The 25,960-nt window shown below is 42.4% G+C and overlaps 1 protein-coding gene across 1 annotated transcript in view; it reads left to right on the top strand.

The window, feature by feature from the left end:
- Nucleotides 1-243: 243 nt before the first annotated feature.
- The window catches only part of LOC104296767 (chondroitin sulfate proteoglycan 4-like), a 38,993-nt gene continuing 13,276 nt past the window's right edge, over nt 244-25,960 (top strand). The window contains exons 1-7 of the mRNA XM_054178240.1: nt 244-346; nt 6,552-6,715; nt 7,308-10,877; nt 12,279-12,749; nt 13,589-13,765; nt 16,925-17,123; nt 23,675-23,806. Of these exons, the coding sequence (XP_054034215.1) occupies nt 262-346; nt 6,552-6,715; nt 7,308-10,877; nt 12,279-12,749; nt 13,589-13,765; nt 16,925-17,123; nt 23,675-23,806 (4,798 nt within the window). The 5' untranslated portion in view covers nt 244-261. The remainder of the gene's footprint in view (nt 347-6,551; nt 6,716-7,307; nt 10,878-12,278; nt 12,750-13,588; nt 13,766-16,924; nt 17,124-23,674; nt 23,807-25,960) is intronic.

Raw genomic sequence — 25,960 nt, 5'->3', positions numbered from 1 at the left:
CCCGGGACCGTGAGAAGACAACCAGCCCCGTCCCCACTCCCTGGGCTGTTTCTGGCGCGGGGGGCGGGACGTGGGAGCAACTGCGCTGTGACGAGGGAGGCAGAGGGGCGTCCCGGGGCGGCAGAAGTGGCTGCCCGCCCGCGGGAGAGGCCAACGGGGCCGCGAGGGTGCCACTCTCCCGCAGCTGCCCTGGGCTCCGCCCCACCGCAATCCCGCCGGTGGAGGCAGTGGGGCCTGCCGGGCCACAGCTGCGGCCGCGGCATGGCGGGCGGGCGAGTGGCTAGCGTGCCCGCCGCCCTGCGGCTGCTGGCGCTGCTGCTGGCCGCCAGCCGGCCGGCTCTCGCAGGTAGGGCTGTCGGCGGAGTGCCGCCATGGCGGGAGGCGCCGCTGGCCAGTGGGGCCGGAAGGCACCTGCGCCGAGGTGGGGAAGGCGTGACCTGGCTGTGGGTGACCAGCAGCCCCGGCGCGGTGGGAGAAGGCCCCCGAGCCGGGCCTCTCGCAGTCGGGCAGCGGTGAAGCTCGCCTGAGCACTGAAGCGGACTGTCCGCCGGTCGCCCCGAGAAAGGCGGCAGCCCGGTGGGAGGGTGTCGCATAGGTTTGGGCCGACAGAGGGCCTAGTCTCCAGCCCCTCGCTGAGGGGCGGGAGCCGGCGGGCTGCGCGGCGGAGCCGGGTGCCTGGCGGGCTGCTCGGGTGCTAGCGCTGCTCCGATCTCGGCTGGCTTTGCAGAAGGCGGCCTCACAGCGACTGGCACGGCAGGGATTTTTTTTCTTTTCACGTGAAGGCCGAGGCTGTCAGCAAACTGTTGAGCTCGTGTTCCGCTTCTGCGGCAGAGATGCTGGCACTTGGTACAGCTAGACCTCCTGATAAAAGACCAAAGGAGGTGGATGAAAACCTCTGTGGGTTTTGTTTGTTTGTGTTTGTTTGTTTGTTTTCCAATCAGCTGTGATGTAAGGAAGGATCTAAGGCACATGCAAGAACGTGTGTGATTTCTTCACCTGCTTCGGCATGCCTGTGAGCTAGCAGTGCCAATGTTCAGTATCAGCTGGCAGCTGCAGATACATTCTTCTGTCACTCAGATCGAGCTGTCTTACGTCTGGCTTTTCAGACATAAGGACCAAGGGCCTGCAGCTCAGACTAATGGTGATATACACATTAAGGTATAGCTCTTGGTCAGTCAGTAAAACTATTGAAACAGCCAAAAAACCGGCTAGGAATGTAGTTTTCTTGTGGTATATTTTCAAGTCAGTTATAGTATCAACAACTGGTAATCAGGTTTATTATTTTTAAAAATAATTTCTTTAAAAAATAATGGACCACCAGGCAGTTGCAGAGGTATGGTTTTGTGCTCTTTGCACTCCCATGTGACAAAACTAATTGCTGTAATTCCCTTTCTTTAGCAATGGCGATTGCCTTGTCAGTTTCTGTGATTGTATGGTTGCTGGATTCACTGGATGAGAAAACTAGATAGAAATGAACTAATATTTAATTATGACTGCTGAATTACTAGTTTTTCTTAAAGGATGAATTTCAAATACCACAAAGGAAACCTATCTGTCTTGTCTTCCTATGAGACAATTTTAGTTTGTGGAGCTCCAAATGATGTTCTCACCTGGTGAACAAAAAGCCTGCATCTGGAGTGGGAGGGTTTTTTAAAAAATACTCAGGAGATGTCTCAGCGCTGTCAAGGATGTCAGGGAGATCTGGTTGCTGCTGAAATTTCTCTAGTAATAGTATAGTTGTCTTAAATGTCTTGACGAAAGGTGTTGTCATTGATTTTGCTGTCAGTAATGTTCGGAGAATCAGTACAATTTTGAATAGGTGAAGCTGACAAACCATTTTATGCCTTGCTGTTTCTGTAGTGTCCTCTGACCCCAGCATTGTAGGCAGTGCAACGCAAAGCAAGAGCGAGAGGGTGCATTTCCAAACTGCAAGATGGGGGGTGTCAGCAATGCAGCCTACTGCTGCTGGTGATAAGCCAGGTGCAGCAATGGAGAATGCTCAGGCTGAGCTGCCTTCAAGGTGAGCTCTGGTGAGCCATGTAGACTGGCATCAAAACCAGATGAGCTTGTTAAATTCCAGCTCTCCTGTCTGACTCCAGCTGCTGCTACAGCTATAGGAGAACCCAAAGAGAGAGAGAGTTTCTGCTCCCCAAAAAATCATTGAGTGAAGCAGACCAGTTGAAGGCAGGAAGAAAGAAAAAGCACTAACAGTTTCTTAAAGGCACTGAACTGAAATTGTTTCCCCAACAATTTAGTTTGTTTCTATTGTAGAACCGGTAATTAATGTCAGCTCTGTTCACTTGATGTTCAGTGTTTTAACTGCAGGATTATCTTTTATCAGGAAATCATAGAACATTTTGGGTTGGAAGGGACCTTTAAACATCATCTTGTCTAGCGTGCAAAGCAACTGCAGATGCAGGGCAAGGGTGTTCTTCACTATGTATGTTTTAGGTGAATGTAAGAGGCTTGCACGAAGTCTCTAAGTAGTGTTTAATTTACTCCCAAAATCTCACTGTAAATCCTTCACTGACAAAGTGAGAATTAAGCATGTGAGTTCACTACTGAATAACAGCTACAGTAGCCTTGAAGGGCATTCCTAGTAAATCTGGCAACTCCCTTTTTGACTATTTTTCCTGTATCCCTTATGTGCAGTTGGTGTCATTTGTTCTTTCATTGTCTGCCTAACATTTAGTGCATGCAGAGCCTTAACAAGGCTTCAAGTTACACTTTTATATAGGTTGAAAATATTTTTACTATGTGGAAACTTGCCTTCATATCTACATTGCACAATCCCATCACTTCTCACTGAGGCACCATAAGAGACAAAAGAAACGTTTCAGTACGAAAACAAGCTGCTGTGTTTTGAGAACGATGGGACAAAACCAGGCAGGATGGACAAAGTTATACCACTCTGATTTCTTTATGGCCTTTGTCTGGTCTAAAGAGGAGAGGGCACACCTCTTTCACCAGCCACAGGGAGAAACGGGCTGCACTCCTGGGCAAATCTTCTATTTGAATATCCAAAATAGTAAAGAGCCAAAAGCATACCTGAGTTTGTCAACAGATAGAAAGCCACTGTCATCTGTGCTAGTTGATTTCTGTTCCTGTTGTACTTTTGTGAGTGAGCTGCAGGGGATAAATTTTCAAGGTGGGAATCTTAGTTGGACAATGGGAAGCGTATTACTTCAAGTAACTAAAGCAGGTGTGTTCTTCTGCAGCTTGTTGCTGAGGCATGTACAGGGTTTATCTCCGAAGGCTTCATTGTGAAAGCTTGCAGGGTTTCTCAGCTTTGTAGCTTTGCATGTTTGGAGAGGTTCTTCAGCTGCAATCTTCACAGTGGTTCTTATTGCTTCTTCCAATAACACAAAACTGTCCCAATGTCTTGGCTCCTCTAGGGTTTGTCTCTCAGCCCAGCAAGACACGTCTGTCTGTTCTTGGGCTTTACAACACATTACTGCAAGGGGCCTTGCAGTCTTTCTGGGTAAACTGAAGCACAGCTTGGATTCCAAGTTGCAAGGCAAGCAAGGCTTGGCTTTTTGGGCTTGCAGGGTTAAGGCTTCTCTCTAGCAACCAGCACCAGAACAAGGGGACACAGTCTCAAGCTGTGCCAGGGGAAGTTTGGGTTAGAGGTGAGGAGAAAGTTCTTCACTGAGCGAGTTGTTTGTCATTGGAATGTGCTGCCCAGGGAGGTGGTGGAGTCGCCGTCCCTGGAGGTGTTCAGGAGGGGATTGGATGTGGCACTTGGTGCCATGGTCTAGTCATGAGGTCTGTGGTGACAGGTTGGACTTGATCTTTGAGGTCTCTTCCAACCTTTGTGATACTGTGATAAATTTTGAGGTCACTGAACATGTGTTCAGCTCGACCTAATTCTGAAAGTGTCTGCTCTAGAGGAACTTGATTCGTGTACTATAATAGCATGTTTCTTAGTTTGATAGGTACTGCAGCAGAACTCGCACCAAGGCACTGTAGGTCGTCTTGGCCCAAGATCTTATTTAGTGCTGGGTCATTTCCTAGGCTGATGTTGAGTTTCCTGCCCCACCATCAGTGATGGATTTGCTTTTATGGAAGGCAAAAGCTTTAACCTACTTTTCTTTTTTAGTTTCCAGGAAATTCCTATAGAGTATAAATACCAAACTTCCCTAGTGGCACACCTGAAAATATTGACTCTGCAACTTTGTTTCTAGTTACTCTAAATAGCATTTAGTAATCCATGGATGAGTTTATCGTTCTGCTCAATCACGCCCTCAAAATCCTGTTTTCTTTCCCCCACATATGATGTCTTTAAGAGTTGTCTTCAAGTTCTATCAGCAGTCATTAGTTTTGATTCAGAAAATCACCAAATACATTTGGGAGCCGAGTTACAGTGATCATAAAGAAAGTTTCAAGGCATTCGTATCTGCTACAGCCTAGGAATTAATTTGTTGATTTCTGTGGAGCTTCACTGGTAAAATTACAATGAAATTTCTTACTTACTAATTCTGTAGGGGTGAATGTAGATTTGAATGGAATGCAACTTACTTCTTGGAGTCTCAGTAGAGTAAGGAGAAGGGTCTGTCTGCTCATGGTGAAACCTTCTTGTACCATTATACCAATGTTATGGTATTGCTACAATGGCTGCAGGCAGTGGAGTAATCTTTTAATTAAGAGAGTCATTTCAAACCTCTAGAATATACTCCTGTGATCTCCAGGGAAAGATATCTCTTTGCTTCATTTGCTGAGGTGTAAGTCAGGGGACTCCTCTATCTTACCTGTGTTATTGAGTCCAATGCTCTCTAAGTAGGGAAAATCTACAGCCCATACAGTAGGTAGACAGGGACAGACCTAGCCACTGCCATAATACAAATTTACCATAATACAAAAATTACAATGATTTAACATTTCCTGCTTTTTTAGTAAAAATTAGTCCCTGTTGTGGAGGCTTGTCTCTATTCCTGTTATTCCAGTAGTTTCTTTACAAGGGGTATCTATCGACTCCCCAGTAATTAATATTACTATGTGCAACAAATGGTATTGGTTCTCTTACTGCATAGATTTTATGGAAGGCTTGTAATGTGTATTAGAGCTGTTTGTCCAAAGCTTTTTTGCTACTAGAAGTAAACTTCTGAGGGAAAAGCTTCTTTTCTGTGCCAAGTGGTGACTGACCACTTTGGGGGGGAGGGAGGACAGGAAGATCAAGGATCAGCTGGCTGAAGGAATCAAAGCTTTTACTAAATCGTTCTTAAATATGTCAAGTATAAAAGCCCTGCAGAGGGTCTGTGCAGCCAGTTGATTAAGTTATCAGTATAAAAGAAGCACTCAGAAAGGGCATGGCTACTGCAGAGAAGCTTAATGAAGTGGCTTTACTGCTAGTTGGGAAGATTCTCAAATGCCATTTTTCTTCTGGGAGGTGAATGAGAGGAATGAAATTGCTTGCCTGCAGTAGCCAGCACACCTGAAGCCTAGAGGATGGCAAATTTTATGGCAATGTTTAAAACTAGAATAACGAGGGGACTGTAAGGCTGACATCCATAGTGTTCACATTTATGGATACTGTAATAAAGGATAAATGATGCAGGTGTAAGGAGGATCAACTTGGAAAGAGGCAGTAGGATTTCTTTAAGGATTGTTTCTGCTTTACAAATCACAGTTTTCCTGATGGAGCTGGGAAAAGTGGCTGAGATTTAGATTCTCAGAAGGGTTTTGGTAAACATCAAAGGCTTTTGGGCAGTGACTGGAATATAATGTAGGGCTTTTTTTTATTAAGTAATGGATTAAAAGATAAGGATCAGGGTAAATTTATGTATTTGTGTGTTTGTTTTGCATGTGAGGGAAGTTACCAGAAGAGTTTTTGAGGTTTTGGTCCTGGGATGCTTGCTGTTCAGTACAGTAATAATAGGGATGGTAAAGGCAGTAGGTTGTCAGAAGACAAAGTTACCATTCTTTAATGACAGAAAAGAGAGCACAAAGAGTGCAGCAGCCTGTACTGAGCTGAGTGACTGGCCAGTGGCAGCAGGGATGGTTAGAGGCTTCATACAGGAAACAAGAGGGCACTTCAGCCTGGAAGAAAGATGGGTGAGAACATACAAAAAAGTCATGCAGATGGTAGAAGATGGAGGGGTAAGAGCTTTCTGAAGATGGTGTATCAAGGAGTAGAGGAGTGCTTCAGAGAGAAATCCTTTGGCAGTTAAAGATAGACCAGGTGTGACAAGCTTGTGAAAAATACCAGAAACAAAAAATAATTGGAAGAGTATTTGAAGGAGAGTAATAACTCTGTTCTTACAATTCCTTATTGTCAGTGTTGGAGTTAAAATACTGGGCTGTGTTCTCTGTTTGTCCATATTACTATGGCCACTGGGCATTTACCCAGGTGCTTGGACTGATGAATTTGATATCTGAGATCTAATCTAATTCATACATAAATAAGCATAAAGAGAGTTATTACAAGTTGGGGTTGGTTGTTTAGTTTTGTTTTGTTTTTTATTATTATTATTATATATGTATGTATAGTTTGAGATAAGATTATTTTTTTTTCTGTGACTAATTTTTTTTTCACTTCCCCCTCCCTTCCCCAGTATCATTTTATGGTCATAGCTTTGTTGAGTTGAACAAGGCAGAATCATCCTCTCGGACATCGTTACAGCTGCGGTTTCGAACAAGCAAGGCTCATGGACTGCTTTTTCTTGCTGCTGGAAAGAAGGATTACTGTTTAATGGAGCTGCATTCAGGAATTCTACAGGTATGGTTTCAACTGTAACTAAAAAGATATGTGTAGCCTGTATTGTTGAGTGTTGTTCTTCAAGCTGTTATCTTCGGCGACGCTTGAAGTTTATATTTAATAAACCGGGAAAAATCAAATAATATGCTTGATAATTTAAAAATATATTTATTTCTTCCAGTGACCGTTAGTAGAATTGACCTTTAAAGCTTTTGAGATCTCTAGTTCTTAAAGACCTTTGTGTTGAAGCATGAAATTCAGTAAAGGCAGCATTTCAGATCTGATGATGTTAGCACAATGTAAAATGTTTGGATCCAAATAATAGTTCTTTGGTAAGGTGAGTTCTTGAAAGGTCATTGTCACCTGGGTTCTCAGGAGTTGTTGGTCCTAGCAGAACTGCAGAGGTGTGCATTCCCCCTCTTCTGCGATTTTTAAATCAGATGGCAAGTAACCTTACACAAAATTTTAGTCCAATTCTGTTTTTTCAATTGTATTTCATAAATTATGTGCTTAACATGGAAATGTCTTAAAATTAATGCATTAGCTGTATGTTAGTATACGATTGTGAAAATGCCACTTTGGATCTTGATAGTTTCAATTCTGTCTTTTGCAGCTGAGAATTAACTTTGGCATGGAGGAACGAGTACTGCATTCTCAACAAAGATCTCAGTTGAATGATTTAGCTTGGCACCTGGTTGAACTACATCATGAGCATGATAATGTGACATTGGTACTTGATAAACACGATAGATCTAGTGTGAAAATGCCTGGAATTCTCTATGAATTAAACATTGATTATGGATTCTACGTAGGTGGAACTAGTAAACTTGATGTTCCCTACCTTATTGGAGCACTACCCACTTTCCGAGGATGTATTGATGATGTGTTGTTCAATCAGCTGGACATTCTGATGCCTCTAAGACCTTCTCCTGGCCTTAAAAATGTCCATGAAGTTTCAGTGGGATGCAGTGATGAATTCTTTGCAGGTGAGGATAAACCCATTAGTTTCTTCAGTTCCAGATCTTACATTTCTTTCCCATCCTGGAATGTTGATAATGGGGGAATCTTGGAGTGTACATTCCAAACTTCAGCTGCACATGGCTTGCTGCTATACCATCCTGGGCAAGCAGGAGACTTCATTGCAATGGAAATGGAAGATGGATTAATTAAAGTCTATGTTGGAAAACGTAAGAGTAGAACCCAGCTTTCCTCTCATAGGTCAGTCAATGATAGTCATTGGCATCACATCCAACTGAAATACACCACAGAATATTTGCAGCTGACACTGGATGAAGAAACTGTGAAAAAATCATTGCCTCTCCACAGCAAGCTTCTGCTTCTGAAGGGATCTCTCTTTGTAGGTGGTGTGGATGACAGCACACGATCAGAAGTGATTAAATTAGAGCTAATCTCAGAGTCTTTGAAGCGTGCCAAAGGAGGGTCTTTCAAAGGTTGCTTAAGAGACTTGAAAGTCAATTCAGAAAAGAAATCACTGAAGGATGTTCTGGTAACAAAGGACATTTCAGCTGGCTGTGAAACAGAGAGTGTTTTTAATACAAATCTTTCTTTAGGGATGGCTGTAAAGAACCCTACTGTGAAAGCAGCCCCAGCATTTACCATTTCTCCTGAAAGCTATGTCTCTCTAGGCAAAGAAGATGGAAGCCACTTTTTAGTTCTAAGCAACTTGATTGTACCAGAGGGAGGACAAGCTTCCCTGGAATCTAGACATATTAAAGTCAGCTTAGACTTTCAGAAATTAGAGATTCATCAATCACAAATTCTTTTTGAAATAAAGAAACTGCCTTCTCACGGAGACTTGAAACTAGATGTTGAACCAGCACAGAAGGTAAATATATTTACTATGCAGGACTTATGGCAAAGGAAGATCCTTTATGTCCACGATGGTTCTGAGGACACTTATGATTATTTTAATTTCTCCATTTCTACCAGCAGTGAGAAGATAGTGCTTCCATATTTACAAGGAAATGAACAGCATGTGTTTCGCATTAGTGTTATTCCAGTGAACGATGCACCTGAGATCACACTTCCTGAGGGTAACTTGCTGCTTGTTTTAGAGAACTCAAAGAAACATTTGACTAGTGAGCTGATAAAAGTTCTAGATAAGGATACAGATCCTGTGAACCTCAGTATTTCAGTACTTGGAAGTCTGAACGTAGATGCAGGATTTTTAGGAAATTCAAAGCATCCTGGAAAAGCTGTTACTACTTTTTCTAATGAGGACTTAAGAGAAGGTGCTATTTTCTTTGTGCACACAGGTGTCAAGAACTCAAGGATTGTTCTGAGGGCAAGTGATGGTGAGAAGGTGAGCAACACTGTTGTGTTACGTATCATGGCAGTTTCTGTGGATTACAGAGTTGTCAACAACTCAGGAATACAACTGCTCCAAGGTGTTACAGCTCTTATCACACCTATGCATCTGGCAGTTGAAACAAATACTAGCCTCCAGGAGCTGGAGATACGTTATGAGATCACAGAGCCACCCCAGTATGGAGAGATCCAAAGGCATCATTCAAAGGGGGAATGGAAGCAAATTAACTCTTTTTCTCACCGCTCTGTTCAGCGTAGCCGTGTGAGATACTGTAGCACTTTTAAAGAAGTTCAGCTGGAAAATATTACTGACCAATTTAAATTCAAAGTTAGTGTAGGAAACAGAATCAGTGAAGAGCACACGTTTCCTATCAAGGTGAAATGGTTGAGGTACAGTTTATTGAAGTACAATCCTCTAGAACTTGAAAAATCAGGAAAGAAGTACTTGAATTCAGACAACCTTTTTGCTGTGATTGTGGATTTGGAAATACCTGAAGATGAGCTTAATTTTAAATTGCTGTCCCTACCGAAGAATGGACAGATACTGCTTAATGAACAGCCTTTGAAGAAAGATGCAGTCTTTAGCCAGAAGGACATCAGTGATAAGAAGGTAGCTTATGAATTAATCAACAGATACCGTGAAGACAACCATGATTCATTTAGATTCCTCATTTCTACAAAGTATCTGGTATCAAATTTATACGACTTTGAAGTCCACATCAAATCAGATTTTGGAAATGTTATTTTGACTAACAATGGTCTTATTGTTACTGAAGGTGAAGGAGAGTTAATAACAAGCACAGAATTGTTTGTGCAAACACCAGAGAACAGAACTTTCCAATATAAAATTACACAGTTTCCTAAGCATGGGAAATTAAAACTCATTACATTTTCAGGCTCATTTGAGAGTAATGACAATATCACCACTTTCACTAACCAAGATATAATTGATAAGCGCCTTATGTATGTACATGATGACTCTGAAACTGTATTTGATGGATTTCTTGCCACTGCTTCCAGTGAAGACACAGGAATGTGGGCAAACCTTGATCCAGACTTAGAGCCTTTGTCCATAGAAATTAGATTCAACATTTCTGTCCAGCTGAAGAATGATGAAAAACCAGTACGTGTAGTTGATAAGATATTTAATGTAGTGAAAAATGGGCAGCGATTATTAACTTTGGCAGATCTTTGCTACCACGATCCTGATTCTGATTTTGATGATGGACAGTTGCTGTATACTAGACGTGGCATTTCTAATGGGGACTTGGTGCTAGTGAATGATACTTTGCACAGAGTCTACCAATTCAAACAAGCAGACCTGGAGCAAAAGCAAGTTCTGTTTATACACCGTGGTGCAGATTTTGGGCGTTTTGTGCTCTTTGTGACAGATGGCAAGCACTACAGCTCTTTGCTTCTAGAAGTTAATGCCACTGATCCTTATGTTAGGCTGGCAAATAATACAGTCCTGATGATTCAAAAAGGGAAAGAGGGAAGTGTTACAACTGCTAACCTAAGTGCTGTTACAAACCAAGACATCAGAAATTACAATGAACTTATATATGAGATAGTCTCTTTCCCTAAATATGGAAAAATACATGTAAATAATCTACCAATGGATTCTTTTACTCAACTTGATCTGATAAAGGGGTGTGTGACCTACAAGCACGATGACAGCAACAACCTTATTGACATGTTTAACTTCACGGTCCATGCTGGAGATACCCATCTAGATGCTGGAGTGCGTGTTTACATATATTTGGAAAGTCATCAGTGGCCACTAAGGATTGCAAACAAAAACAGTCTCTTGGTTGAAGAAGGAAAACCAGTTAAAATCAGTAAAGGAAAACTGCAAGTAAGTTAACTGTGTTGTCCATTTCTCTAATCTTGCAGCAAGTTTTCTTCACTGCTTCATCAGTTGCAGGGTCTTTAGTTTGTCTGCCTTTTTTTGGTTTGCACTAACACAACTGCTTTCTGGATTCTTTATTCTGGAGAAACTGACACTAGTGTGTTTCCATTTCTAGAAAGGAAAAATGGTTATGTTTCTGGCCTGCATTAGGAATAGTGTGGCCAGCAGGAGCAGGGAGGTCATTGTGCCCCTGTACTCTGCATTGGTTAGGCTGCACCTTGAGTCCTGTGTCCAGTTCTGGGCCCCTCAGTTTAAGAAGGACATTGAGACACTTGAATGTGTCCAGAGAAGGGCAACAAGGCTGGGGAGAGGCCTTGAGCACAGCCCTATGAGGAGAGGCTGAGGGAGCTGGGATTGTTTAGCCTGGAGAAGAGAAGGATCAGAGGTGACATCATTGCCCTCTACAACTACCTGAAAGGTGGTTGTAGCCAGGAAGGGGTTGGTCTCTTCTCCCAAGCAACCAGCACCAGAACAAGGGGACAAAGTCTCAAGCTGTGCCAGGGGAGGTTTAGACTCGAAGTGAGGAGAAAGTTCTTCACTGAGCGAGTTGTTCGTCATTGGAATGTGCTGCCCAGGGAGGTGGTGGAGTCACCATCCCTGGAGGTGTTCAAGAGGAGATTGGATGTGGCACTTGGTGCCATGGTCTAGTCATGTGGTCTGTGGAGACAGGTTGGACTCGATGATCCTTGGAGTCTCTTCCAACTTTAGTTATACTGTGATACTGTGAAAAGAAAAAGGCTGCCCACAGTGTAAGACTGTCTTACATATTGGTGCTTTAAAAGTTAAGACTTGGAGCTGCTGCACTTGCAAATTTGTTTGCTTTGTAACAGTTGCTGGCACTTCATGACTCATTTTTAGTGGAGCTGGTGGCAAATGTCTCATTCAGTTTGGAGCTACCCCAATTAGCACTGTCCAAGCATCTTTAGCATCCAGCATCTTTAAAACTGCTGTCACAAACCTGAGGTTCTTTCTCTTCAGTTAAGCCCTTCCCATTGTTAGTGTGCAGCCTTTCAATAAGCAAAGCCAGGGAACTGTGGCAGTGCTTTGCTTTGCTACTGAAATGCTTGTGCCAGGCAGGGCCCTGCAGCTATTAGGCTGTTAGTTAATTCCACAGTGTGTGCCTTTTCAAAATCTACAAAATGTATTTGGGGTTACAGCATACTCCTTTGCCTTGTTTATTTAAGTCATGCCTACTTAAAGTGTTGTATTGTAATAGGAACTGTGTAACTCAAAGAATACTGGTTAATTATGTAAACAATCCCACAGGTGAAAGTGAAAAACTCAGAAGATAATTACAGAATTTCTCCCATTCCTGCTTAACACTTGGGGTGTGTTTTTAAATTTAAGGTTGTTCATGACAACAGTCCTCCATCTGAGATTGTGTTCACAGTGGACCAGCTTCCAGTACATGGATACATTTGGAAGTTTTCCTCTGAACAGAGTGATCTTGGTGCTGACCAAAGTCCAGTTTTAAGCTTCACACAGCAAGATGTTGATGAGGGCAAAGTTCAGTATGTGCAGACAGTTTCTGACCAGCTGGAAGACCATTTTTCTCTGGATGTGACCAATGGTGTGCAAACAGCGAGTGGAATAGAGATCTCTGTAGACATCATCCCCAGAGTGATTCCACTGGAAGTACAGAACTTCACAGTAATTGAAGGGCAGTCAAAAGCCCTGATGGAAGACTATCTAAAAATTTCTAGTAGACACTTTGCAGGACTCAGCTGTGAATTTATTTTAACTGAGCAGCCAAAACATGGATATATTGAAAACTCTCATGCTCCTGGAAGAACACTTACCACATTTACCAGAAAACAGGTAATACTTTTGGATCTGCTTTGCTGTAGTCACTGTTAATTCTTTCTATTGCTAAAAGTTACAGAATGATTTCGTGGGAGGGTTTGAGATGCATGAGTTTGAGCTTTTTTCAGGCTTTGTAACAAATGTCTGTTGCCATTGCAAGCTGGTCATTTGGGGTTGGGAGGGAGGTCAGGCACCTTTGTGAGCCACATTGCCTCCTTGTGTGCTACTGGTGACAAAGACTAGTGATTGCAAACACTAATGTGCTATCATCACAGTAGACTGGTGCGCCACTCACTCAGGCAGAGTTATTGATACTCTGGAAACCTAAGGCAGACAACTGTGAGTACATTTGAAAAGAGCAGAGGAAATGGTGTATGGACTGAAAAAGGAGAAAGGCAGGAAAAATACATTTTTTTGAAGTCATGTCTTTGCTCACAGACAGCCAAAATATGCATGATAAGTTAATTTTCAGGCTTCAGGAAGCAAAATTGTATCATAAATCATCATCTGCTAACACTATGTTCAGTTTATAGGTTCCAGGAAACATTGTGGCAAATATAGTAGGATTGGATTTTTTTATTTTCCCTTCAGTAGGAACAGAGAATTCCAAGGCTGACCAGTGAAGATGTTCTACCTAGAGGAATGGATGGGTGAGCTGTAAAGTTTGCTGTTGTCAACAGAAAAAATAGAGAGGTACAGATCAGATATAAGCATTAATAGTCTTACAAGTGATAAAAATCTGAGGCAATAAATACAGAGGGGAGTGACTAGAGTAGTTTGCTTTTTTTTTTTTTTGAAGATGGCATTCACCTTCTTTTAGTCTCTTTAATTTTTCAGGTTGTTGTGTTTTTCAGGTGGAGCAAGAATTAATCTACTATGTTCATGATGGCAGTGAGGAACTGATGGACAATTTTACTGTGATAGTAAACAACACAGAACTGTGGAAACAAAGCTTGCCCCATACTGTATTTGTTACAGTTACTGCAGTGAATGATGAAACTCCTGTTATAAAAGTTAACAGAATTCTTTGGGTATGTTTGTCATCATTTTGAAATCTTAAAATTAGAAAATTTCTAACTTGATGCTATTTAATGCTTCTTCATTAACAGGTTTTTAGGTTTGTATCTATTGGAATAATCAATAAATGGTGGTTCTGTGATTTAAATAAATAGGTGTTAATGAGGGGAGGCAGTACACGTGTAATGTGACTTAGGAGGCTTCTAGTCCTCATGAACATTTTCTGCTGTTGTAAAGTTCATCTGGAAGGCTGTCAGAGCTTTGTTTTAATCTTATGGGTAAATGACACAGGGCTTGTGGGATGGGATAACTTGCACTTGGATCACTGCTGTGTTGTAGTGTTATTTGCTAAGGCATCTTGAAGGCTTTCAATGAACAGTATAGCTTAGGAAAGTACCACGAGTAGTGATGATGAGGGTGTCACCTTCTTACCATTGTCTTTGCATAGACTTCAGACCCTATGCCTCTTGCCATGAAGACCTGCTAAGGTGCATTCGGCTGGCTGCTTCTCTCTGAATTCCCAGTGGACTGGGACAAGAGAAGAGAGAACATTCTTGCTGACACTTCATTAGTGAATTAACTATGTGTGTGGGATTTCTGTTACAAAAGAGAGAGGAATATTTTGGTCTTCAGAAGTTCCTGATAAGAATAGCATAATGCAACCTGTGAAAATCTAAGATGTTATAGGTTATCAAAATACTAGTGACGACACTAAAGCTATTGCTCTGTGATACTGTAAGCTAAAAAAATGACTTCTTTCTAAATCTGCTTTCCTACAGAATACATTTTTAAATTATGATTGATGCTACCATGGCTGGCTTTTTAACCTTTGAATCTTCGATAGCAGTCAGTAACCAGAACTAATTTATACTGACACTGTGCCATGTAAACCAAAAAGTCTCTTTTGTGTAAAGGCTTCTAATCTGAGGTCTGATGGGTGAAAACCAATTAGATGACTCTGAAAAGCAGAATGAAATGAATGTGGGTCAGCTAATGAACCTCTGTTCACAATAAACCAGCTGAGAGGTATCAAGATGGAAGATATTTAGGAATAGACTGAAAGAGGCATAAGGGGGTATTTTGAGGCTGTATCATCCCCCATGTTGTATGATGCAGTTTATAATTAGGTGGCACCTAAAGCATATTTAATTGTATGTTGCAAAGGGAGAATGGATTACTGTAAAGATGATCACATGAGAAAAGACATTCTTTTAAAACTGCAATAGTAGTACTATTGTGGAGCTTTGCTGTGGCAGCAGGTAATCCATAATAATCTGCAGATACGCGTGACGCAGGACTCCTTGCCCTGTGCAGAGACTGCTGGCAGAAGGGCAGACGCACATCACAAGTGTTTGGATGGTGCAGGGCAAAACCTTCCCTGGTTGAAGTGGTAACCTACGGGCATCAGCACAGCATGCAGCTATGTTTGTCTAGTCATAGGCAAGGTTTTTCTGTCTCCCTTCTGGTGCATTGCTGACACTGAACTGCAGTTGCTTAACAAAACTGAGGCCATAGTGTGTGCTGCAGTGCAGCATATAGATTTTTCTAAAAATACCTTTTAAGTTCAGGCTTCCCAGGAGCAATGATAATAGAACTTAACCTAGCCAAGCTGGTCTTGTCTGCTGGGGAGGCAGTGTTCATACCCAGAACAGGACGCTACCTTTGTGCGTGTGGTTTTGCTGGTTGTGCATGAGCTATTGCTGAGAAATAACCTATATTTTTGTCATGAGTGGGTGCAGCCATTTAAGTTGACTGACTATAGCACCTCAGAAATTTTGCACATCTCAGTAGGAAAAGTTAGAAACATTGAACAACTAGAAGTAGATTAGCATGTGATGTGCTTTTGAGGAACAGCTTTTGTGAAGAGCTGCATTATGTAGCCAGTGATGTCGGCATGGATATACGGGAGTTTATTTTGGCCTTTGTCATGGCGCTACTGGCCAAATGCAAGAAAGTGTTGGGCATGTGCACACTTGCTGAATGAGTCCTTCAGCTCTAGCTCCCTCACTTGTGAGGCATCCATAACATTCCTTCTTCACACAGGCTTTTATGTTGACAGCAGGACTATGCTTATTTAGAAACTATGCAGCATTTTAGGTATAATTTTGTAGAATTTCCACAGATTCTATGTTTTTTTTTTCTGAGGTGGGGTTGGGAAAGGAAAATAGGATATTTTTCAAGAACATCACCATTATTTTCGGTGTTTATGTATATTTTGAAGTACGTGGCGATGTTCTGAAATAACTGTGTCGTCCTGTTGCCACAAGAGGGCAGTATTTTCCTAGAATTAGACTTTAAAAAAAGCCACCTCCCCCCAAACCAAATTCAAACCCTGATTTATTTCTTTATTTTAACATGTTAACCTTTTTTTTAACTTTTAATGTATTTAAAGTACTCACCAGAGTATTAAAATGACTGTGAATAGAGTGTCTGATAGGGTATGTAGCATTCAAGGACACACTGATAAGCTGATAATGCTAAAGTAGAGCAGAATTAATCATTTCCCATTGGGCAGGGTCTTGAGCCTTTTTTTTTTATTTTATTTGGATCATGCCTGTGGAATGAGTTAGGCACAGGCAAAATTAGTGTAATTCTGCATCCTGGAAATTCAGATACAGTTTTCATGATGCTCTTCAGAGAGGAGTTGAGCCCTGATATAAAAAGTAATTCAGTTGTAAAGTATTTGGAGTTTCATTTGTTTTAGAGATTGTGCTCTGCCCAGACTTTTGTTTTATTTTCTGCTGGTTAGAGTGGAGTCGGTTGAAGGTCTTGCCTGCTGCGTAATGACAGTAATACTCATGTGTATATGTTGGAAAGGAGCTCCTTGACTCAGTTATCATAACACGACTTTGTTATGTGTGCAAGAGTTTGGACAGTGTCTGACAAGTACAGCACTCGTGCTCCAGCTACGTAAAACTGAAGCTGGTGTGGGGTGTGTTTGCTTAGATTATTTTGTAGTCTTGTTTTTTTGAAAACCATTTGCCAACACTAACTATTCCAGTCTGTCATCAGAGATTCAGATGGACAGCTGGGGAACCTGTCATAACTTCTAATGTTGCAGAGCACATATCTCCAGTAATTCTTTTCTTTTTTAAGATTATTTTCCACTTGGTTTTATTTTCTATGCATTTTCTTTATTTATTTGTTTTTAAATTTTATTTTTACTTTTCTAGGTCTGGGTGCATTCAGTTACAGAAATAACCATTGATGACCTCTGTGCAGAAGACAAGGACTCCTCACCGTCAGAACTGATGTATTCCATCAGTCCACCTAGCAATGGGCACGTGGCTCTGAAGTCTTCTCCAAACGAGAGCATCCTTAATTTTACCCAGGCTCATATAATTGAAGGGCAGCTGGTATTTGTACACAATGGTATGTGGTTTCAAAAATATCACCTCTCTTACCAAAATACTGCCCCTGTTCAGTGTATTTGCATCTGTAATCCTTTGAAGATCTATTCATAATGCCACAGAAATCTCAGAGCACTGGTTATGTGATACATGATCTCACAAACTGAACAGGAAAGGGTCTGGTGACTACTCAAATGTGTACTTACCATGAAATGCTGGTTTAGTAGTGACTCATTTAGTAGCAGCCTTCTTCCTGAATGCAGGTTTGCAGTAGAGCAGCATTGCCACACAGCTTTCAGAAATATGAAATCCCTTTTTTTAACATCATCATTGAGAATCTCATGAAGCATTTCTGTCTTGCTGCAGTCCAGAGTTATTCATGGACCAGCAGTCTCTCAGATACCTGGCACAGTGTAGTTTTGTTCAGGGCAATGAAGTTATGAGTCAGCTTCCCTTTCAGGCTGCAAAAGAATTCAGCTTTAACCATTGATTCTTCTCTGCCAGTACCCAGAGCTAGAGATGGGGTTATTTGTGCTGCTGCTACAGAGAGATAGTGGGCAATAAAAAAGGAAGTCAGGGCATCTTCAAGCATCTTTGAATGACAATGCTGGGAAGCCGCAGGAATGGACTTTCCAGTGGGGGTTCCAGCCAGAGGAAAAGTGGGGCTTTTACACGGCAGTAGCTCCTTTTTTCCTGCTCCAGCTCTATTACCATGTTACCTCAGATGAAAGGAGATACTGAAGAAGGAGTAAATTAGTTTGGGGAAAGGCGATGGAAAAGATAGAGCACTTACTTGCCAGCCCTGAGGCAGTGTGGACTTAGTTCTAGTGCTCCCTTGGGTGCAGCAGTCACTTCAGATCTCTCAGAACCCTTCCAATCTAAGCCATTTTATGATTCATGAGGCTTGGTTCAGGTTAAAGTGCTCTGACTTCTGATGCAGCCTTGCAGAGTGTGCGTGTGTTGCTAGAGATTACAGGCAGCTGCTTGTTAACTGTAGGTACCCTGCTCAGATAATTTGGTTAGGAAATGGAAGGTCAGGAGCATGGCAGAAGTGCACCAAGCTGACGAGATTGTTTTGAGGGTGACTTTGACCTGTAAAAACCCCTGTAATGCTAGGACAGTAGTAGTCTTAGTGTGATAAAATTAATCCACTTTGTGGTCCAGAAAGAGCAAATGCACATCTGTAATTTTAGGAAGTGAATTTTGATTAATAAAAGTAAAAAGAACATCAGTTTTTATTTTCCAGTGAGTGGGTGTGTGGGTAGTACAGTAAATTTGAAAAGTAAGATTGCCCATGTCATGTGTCAGCTCTTGGAGCTGCTCTGGGTCTGCCATCTGCTCCACCTGATGACTGCCAGCATTTCACTCTTTGGGCATTTTAAGTCTTTCCTTTCTCAACCCATCATTTTCTTTCCTCCTTCATCTTTCATTGTTGCTGAAAGTGTAGTTCTTAACTCTCATCTTGCTCCTAGGCTTATGTTTGGACTTTCTTTTATGTGGTTGCTTACATTCAGCTTTTTACCCCTTTCCAGCTGCTGTCTGTCATCTTCAGTTTTCTAGTGTGTGGTACCTTGTTTGGTTCCTCCAGGGGGGTATCCTCATTTCATATTCTACTCAGCCTAACATCTACTTTACCCTTTTCCAAGGCAAAAGGTAGAGTCTTTTTGGCTGAGGCAGCTCTTCCATGCGCTGGCTGCTCCTTGTGGCTCCACTCCTTTTACATTTTCTAAATGGCAGTGACACTTCAGGATCTTTTGTACCACCAAAAAAGGTACTACCATGCTTTGCTTTTATGTCTCTAATATTAGTCCTCATAAATATACCCATCATAGAATCGTAGAGTTGTTAGGGTTGGAAGGGACTGCAAGGATCATCTAATTCAACCCCCCCTGCACACTAGATCAGGTTGCTTACAGCCACATCCAGCCTGGCCTTAGAAACCTCCAGGGATGGGGCTTCTACCACCTACCTGAGCAGCCTGTTCCAGTGTCTCACCACCCTCATGGTCAGGAATTTCTACCTAACATCCTATCTGAATCTACCCATATCCCCCTAGGCCTATCACTACCCGACACCCTAAAAAGTCCCTCCCCAGCTTTCTTGTAGGCCCCCTTAAGATACTGGAAGGCCACAATTAGGTCTCTTCGCCTCTCCAGACTGAATAGTCCCAACTCTCTCTGTCTGTTCTTATAGGAGAGGTGCTCCAGCCGTCTGATCATCCTAATGGCCCTTCTCTGGATATGTTCCAGCATATCCAGACACTGGAAGAGGTTGCCCAGGGAGGTGGTGGAAGCCTCATCCCTGGAGGTTTAAAGGCCAGGCTGGATGTGGCTCTGGGCAACCTGATCTAGTGTGAGGTGTCCCTGCAGGACAGGCAGGGTTTGCCCTTGGTGAAGCTGTGTTGATTGTTGTTGATCACCTCTTCGTTATTCTTCTGTCTCAGCAGTGCCTCCAGGAGGATCTGCTCCATAATCTTACCGAGCACAGAGGGGAGACTGACAGGCCTATAGTTCCTTGGGTCACTCTTCTTTCCCTTTTTGAAAATGGGGGTTATGTTTCCCCTTTTCCAGTCAGTGGGGACTGCCCTGGACTGCCCTGACTTTTTAAATATCATAGAGAGTGGTTTACCAACCTCATCTGCCAGTTTCCCCAGCATCTATGGGGGTACTACATTGGGTCCCATGGACTTGAACAGGTTCTTCAGATGGTCACAAGCCTGATCTTCACTCACAATGGGCAGTTCCTTCTTCCAGTCCCTGCCATTATCTTCCATTATTCCAGGAGTGTGGCTGGAACCCTTGCCAGTGAAGTCTGAGGTAAAGAAGTCATAAAGAAACTCAGCCTTCTCCATTTCACTTGTCACCAGTTTACCTGTTTCCTTTCTGAGGGGGCCCACACCTTCCCTAGTCTTCTTTTTACCATTAATATACCTATAGAAATTTTCACTGTTCCCTTTGATCTCCCTGGCTAGATTTAATTCTCACTGAGCTTTAGCTTCTAACCAGGTCTTTTGCTGCTCAGGCAGCTTCCTTGTATGCCCCCCATTCTAGCTGTCATTTCTTCCACTCCTTGTAGAGTTTCTTTTTGTGTGACAGCGTGTCCAGGAGTTTCTTGCTCATCCGGGCAGGTCTCCTGGCATTCTTTCCTGTCTTCCTCTTTGTCAGTATACTTTGCTCCTGGACACAGAGAAGGTGATCCTTGAACACTGATCAGCTGTCCTAGGCGCCTCTTCCCTCTAGGGTTTTGTTGTATGATACTTTCTCCAGCAGATCCTAGAAGCAATCAAAGTCTGTATGCCTACTGTCCAGGGTTGTAAGCTTGGGATACGTCCTCATTGCCCTGAGGATCTTAAATTCCATCGCTTCATGTTCCCTGCAGTCAAGGTTGTCCCTGAGCCTGGTCACCAGTCTTTCCCTATTGGTGAGAACAAGGTCCAGCATAGCACTGTTTCTTGTTGGTTTTTCTACCCTTTGGAGGAGGAAGTTGTCATCTTTGCAATTGTGGTGCCTAGCTGTGTTGTCCCTCCAGCAGATGTCAGGGTGGTTGAAATTCCCCATGAGGACCAGGGCTTGTGAACACAAAGCCATTTCTGTTTGCCTGTGGAGGGCGTCATCTGCTTTGTTCTGCTGGTCAGGCGGCCTGTATCATCACCTTCCCTTGTCTTCCCCTTAATCTTAACCCATATGCTCTCAACCAGCTCATCATCCTTCCCCAGGTGGAGCTCCACTGAGTCCAGCTGGTCACTGATACAGAGAGCAACACCTCCTCCCCTCCTACCCTGCCTGTCCTTCCTAAAGAGCTTGTACCCATCCAACCAAGTTTCAGTGAGAGCCTCTATGTCATGGCATTCCAGCAGCACAGTGGCCCTTAATTCATCCTCTTTACCGCCCAAGCTGCATGTGTTTGCATAGAGGCACTTCAGCTGGGCTGGCTTTGTCACCCTCTTAGGCGAATGCCCCTTGATTCTCTTGGGGTGTCCCAGTGCTTTGTTCTTGGCTTGTCTCAGGGCAACAAGTTGAGAGCAGTTGCTAGCACTCCATCCCTCTGCCCCTGGTGAGCTGCCCCAGTGTTTGTCATGGGCAAGCAAGAGATTACCATCACTGGAGGAGACTTGATAGGGTGCTTGGTTGCATGGTTTAGTTGATTAGGTGGTGTTGGATGATAGGTTGGACATGATGATCTCGAAGGTCTCTTCCAACCTGGTCTGGTCTGTTCTATTCTATTCTATTTCATAACTCATTCCCTCTTCAAATCTAGTTTTACGCCCTGTCGATGAGCCCTGCCAACTCCTGCCCTAGAATCCTTTTTGCTCTCTGGAACAGGTGCATCCCATTGGTTGCTTGCAGCTCAGGTGCCCTGTGAACTGAGCTGTGATCATAAAGTCCAAACCCCTATCAATGACACCAGTCCCAAAGCCATGAATTGACCTGTTGGCTCTTCCTAAATGTTCCCTTGTCCATCGTCAATGTCAGAGGGATGGAGGAGATCACAACTTGAGCTTTTGAGCCCTTTAGCAGTTGCCCCAAGGTCCTGAAGTCTCTTTTAATTGATTGTGAGCCTCTCACTGCTGCATCATCACTACCCACCTGAAAAACCAGTAGTGGGGAATAGTCTGAAGGACTCACAGGAGTGGGAAGTTTGCCTACAACATCCTTTACCCAGGCACCAGGGAGACCTCTCTATGAAGTGGGTTTGGTCTGCATATCAGACCGTCCACTCCCTTCAGCAGGGAGCCACTTACAACAATGACCCTTCAACATTTCTTTTCAGGGTCAGTTTTTATGGCTGGCCTGAGGCAGGTCAGCCTTGGTGACACTTCTGGCCTTCATGAGCTCTTGGGCTTGCTCACAACCCAGTTCTTCCTGCAGAACCTCCTATCCGTTCTGCAAGGGCACTGTAGGTGGGGCGCTTCTCAAGGAGCAGGTTTGGTCCGTTTGTATTGTTTGTTTCATTGAGTAGCAACCTGTTCCCATTGACCCTGCACATAGGTGTTACTATAGGAAGGCTAGGGGGGCTTGCTGATGAGAGGTGTTTGTTTCTTCTATAATCCCTGATTGTTCTGTCATCAGCATAAGTTTAGAAGCAGAGCATAGCTTTACTTTTCTGTGTTTCTCTTTCATCTTGGTAATTCCTTTCCTGCTTCACTGCTGGGTGCTCCTATCCTGCTTTTAGAGTATGAAGTCTGCATCTTACACCCTGACAGTTCCTTAGAGCAGTGCTGAATTGAACTCATATTGGTTATGATGTCTTAAGTGTCTTTTTAGTGCAGTTTTTACAGTCCTCTTACAGGTGTCTGTTTTATCCCCTCTGATCAGCTATGCCCTTAGAAATTAATTATGATAAAATAATACACGTTCCACTCAAGCATCACTTCAGGATTTAGTTCTGTTCTTGGCTCTGTCAGTGACAGAATGTCTGTGTCTATCAGGCGCTTGATCTGCACTATGCAAAAAAAGCAAATGGTGCTAGGCTTTTTTTTTTCCAACTGGAGGCAAGTAGTAGACTCTTCAGTGCCCTTTTAAATGCACAACTACTTTTGCATTTTTGTCAAGTGAAAACTTCATAGAATACAAACTGTAAAAGTAAAACCAGTACGACCTGATCTTCCAGAGCTGCTTCAGTGCCTGGCTGCCTGTAAGAGTGCTGCCTTGGGGAGTTGTTAACTTTAATCTCAGAACCCACATTTGATTCTTCTCATATGTTAATATATAGTTGGGCAAGAAGTGCTGATCTTTACACGGGTGTACATGGCACCATCTCACTTTCAGGATACATAGTTGTGTGTCAGTATCTCTTGGCAGAGGAAGTAGAAGAGCAATGCTAACTGTTTGCAGCAATTGATTTTTCAAGCTTTCACTCTTCCTACCTAATTAAACAATCTGGGGAGCCCTTACTTAAAGCAGTAAGTCAGTTCTGAGAGATGTATTTATACCGGAATCCACTCAGACTCCTGGAGGTATTTTGCTGCTGCTTCTGCCAAAGCACATACAGGTCCTAAGATTAAAGAAAAAAAATGTGCATTTATTATGAGTACACATAACCTCTGAAATAGTTTGAACTGTGACAACAGCTGAAGCAGAGCAGTGGCAATGGAAACAACCTGAAAATAGATTCAGTCCTTCAAATGGAAATGGAAATGAAAGAACATTCTGGTTCTTTTTCACCACAAATTATTGCTTTGCCAAAATATGTCTGCTTAAGTGGTTTGGTCTATCCTAAGATATGAAAGGAGTAGGAAATCTGGGAGTCATTGTCTCCCCAAGTTTAGCTTGGTTGCAGCTTCAGTGGGGTTAGTGAAGAAAGGAAGTGGCACTCTTCTGGTTTACACCTAAGGGATGTCTGGCCTTCAGTGTAAACAGCAGCCAAGTAGCTCTTTCTTGGGAAAGAGTTCTTTGCATTATTAATTTATTTCCTTCTAACTAGGTTACAAAGACACTGATCAAAAAATGCTTCAGGATAACTTCAGATGTATTTCACTATAGCCGAGAGCAAAAGGTGTCCAGTTTAAGTTTGTATGTTTTGGTTGACAAACAGAATAATACAAGAATAAACGTATGGTTTTCTTTTCTGCAGGATCAATGTCTGGAGGATTCAGCTTTCAGGTAACAGATGGTTTGAACTTTGCACCTCGGCAGATTTTTAGCATCACAGCTCAGTTGCTGGTCATTAGCCTTGAAGTGAACAAAGGACTCGGAGTCTTTCCAGGTCTGTTTTTAAAGATCATAATAATGTTACACCTTCCACTTGAAAAAATTGTAGAACACATTTTCTTGTTGGATAGTTGTTCCCAGGTACAGTTTTCTACAGTTTAGCCAGCTGGCTGTCTGATTTTTTAAAGTACAGTGAAGTTTTTTCAAACAACATATTGCTTTGTTTTAGTCATTAACTGTTTGATACGCGCATGTGCTTGTAGTCAAGGAAATTGGCAGTGAAACATGTAAACACAGTACGACACTAACACTTTCTGCCTAAGATCTGAACACTCCCCATTCAGATTTGTTTAAAAACTGTATATTATACTCATATACTTGGGGGTGTTTTAGCTGGTTGTGATTTTTCCTGCAGAGTAACGCTTGTGTCTCTGGTATTCTCAACAGCACACATAAACTTGCTGGCTTGTTAGTTTGCTTTCTTCTGGTTAAACTGAGATAGGGAGAGCAGCACAAACTCAGTGATGAATCAGAAGGGCTGAAAGCTTTGATTCCTATTCGTTCATTTGGAACTAGTTGCATCAGCAGCTGAGTATTTTTTGAATTAAAGCGTACTTCTGCAGGAGTTGGTGTGTAAGAAGGTCTCACTAGAGCCATTTACTGCTTTACATTGGCAGAAGTAATTTCTCATGAAGTTAGTAATGGAACAGTGATTGCAGGATTCAAGGAGGAATGAAGGTTGGTCTCTCTCACTATTGCTTTACACCACACTTTTGTTGGTGCTAACATCATTTTTCTCTGAAATAATGTGTACATCCAGAAAGAGATTGAGAACTGGTAAAACTCTATATTAATTAGTAATTTGATTCATTAATTTGATACAGAGGAGGAGCAGGTTAGGTTCTTAAACTTCCTGAATATAAGTTGCAAAATCAAAGACTTGTAACAAAAGCCACTCTAACACAGGCAACAAAAAATGAGATTGTAGCAGCATGATCTGCTAATTCAGTCAGTATAAATGGGATTCACATAAATCCATTTACAAAGCTTATTACCTTGTGATTTTGGTGTGTAAGTTTGCCTCAGGCACATGGATTTACAGGAATTCTGTCTTAAGCCAAAGATAATTGTAAGAAAAGTATGCCTGATACTTCCATAGAAGGCAAAGTTTTCTAGACTGTCAGTCAGTTTTCCAGCTTGCAAAGTGCAGTATATCTCTCAGCACTGAAAGCTATATTAACCTACAAGCCTACAAGCTTTTTCCTGAGTTCTTACTTAATTTGAATTAGCAAAATTTCCTTTTGGTATTGAAAACTAGGTAGCCAGGAGGCTTTTTCACTTACTCATTTTATGATACTTTTTAAAAGATCTGCTGTAGCTTTATGGGTTTCAACTGTGTTTACTCATCATGAAAAGACTGTTACAGCAATGATGGTGCCAGATGGCTAAAACAAATAAAAACAATAGCTGGTGTCCTGTTGTATTTTATAGCACTGCAAGAAAAGTTAATTTTGAGACAGCTTATCTCTAGGGGAGGAAAAATTTAATCTATTGTGAAGGATTTGCTATGTCTTCATAACTGGGTATAAACTATTCACTCAAATATACCACTCTGCAATTTCATAAGAGCATGTACAACTATTGTCTTTTGTTTTGGATATACCAGTTTTATTTATACAATATATGTTGGGTTTTTTTCTATTCAAAGAAGCTTGTTTTATACAGTGTAGTCTATAGCCTGACTGCTAGATATCTGCATTTTTTCTTGTATATCCTAGATACCTACACTGTGAGGATTTGCTCTCCTTTAGGGAGGCAGTTGCTCAAGGAAGGAATGACCTGAGTTGCACTTTGAGAAAGCTGCAGCCTGGCTTGTAGGTATTTATTGTTTTGTAGGTGCATGTATCAGGGTTTTAAACTAGATTTGAAGGGGGAAGGGGCTGAAACCAGTCCCCCCAGACTGGAGTCTGGGGGTGGAGTCAGGGGGTGAAACCAGCAGCCCAGCTGAAGTGCATGTACACTAATGCATGCAGTATGGGTAACAAACAAGAGGAGCTGCAAGCCTTGTTACTGTAAAAAAGTTTTGATGTAGTTGCCATCACAGAAACGTGGTGGGATGACTCACATGACTGGAGCACTGCAGTTGATGGCTACAGGCTCTTCAGGAGAGACAGGCAAGGGAGAAGGGGTGGAGGGCTGGCCCTGTACA

The sequence above is a fragment of the Dryobates pubescens genome, chromosome Z (genome assembly GCF_014839835.1).
Source record: "Dryobates pubescens isolate bDryPub1 chromosome Z, bDryPub1.pri, whole genome shotgun sequence".
Classification (NCBI taxonomy): Eukaryota; Metazoa; Chordata; class Aves; order Piciformes; family Picidae; genus Dryobates; species Dryobates pubescens.
The sequence above is the reverse complement of the archived record's forward strand: the minus strand, read 5'-3'. Positions and strand labels throughout refer to the sequence as shown.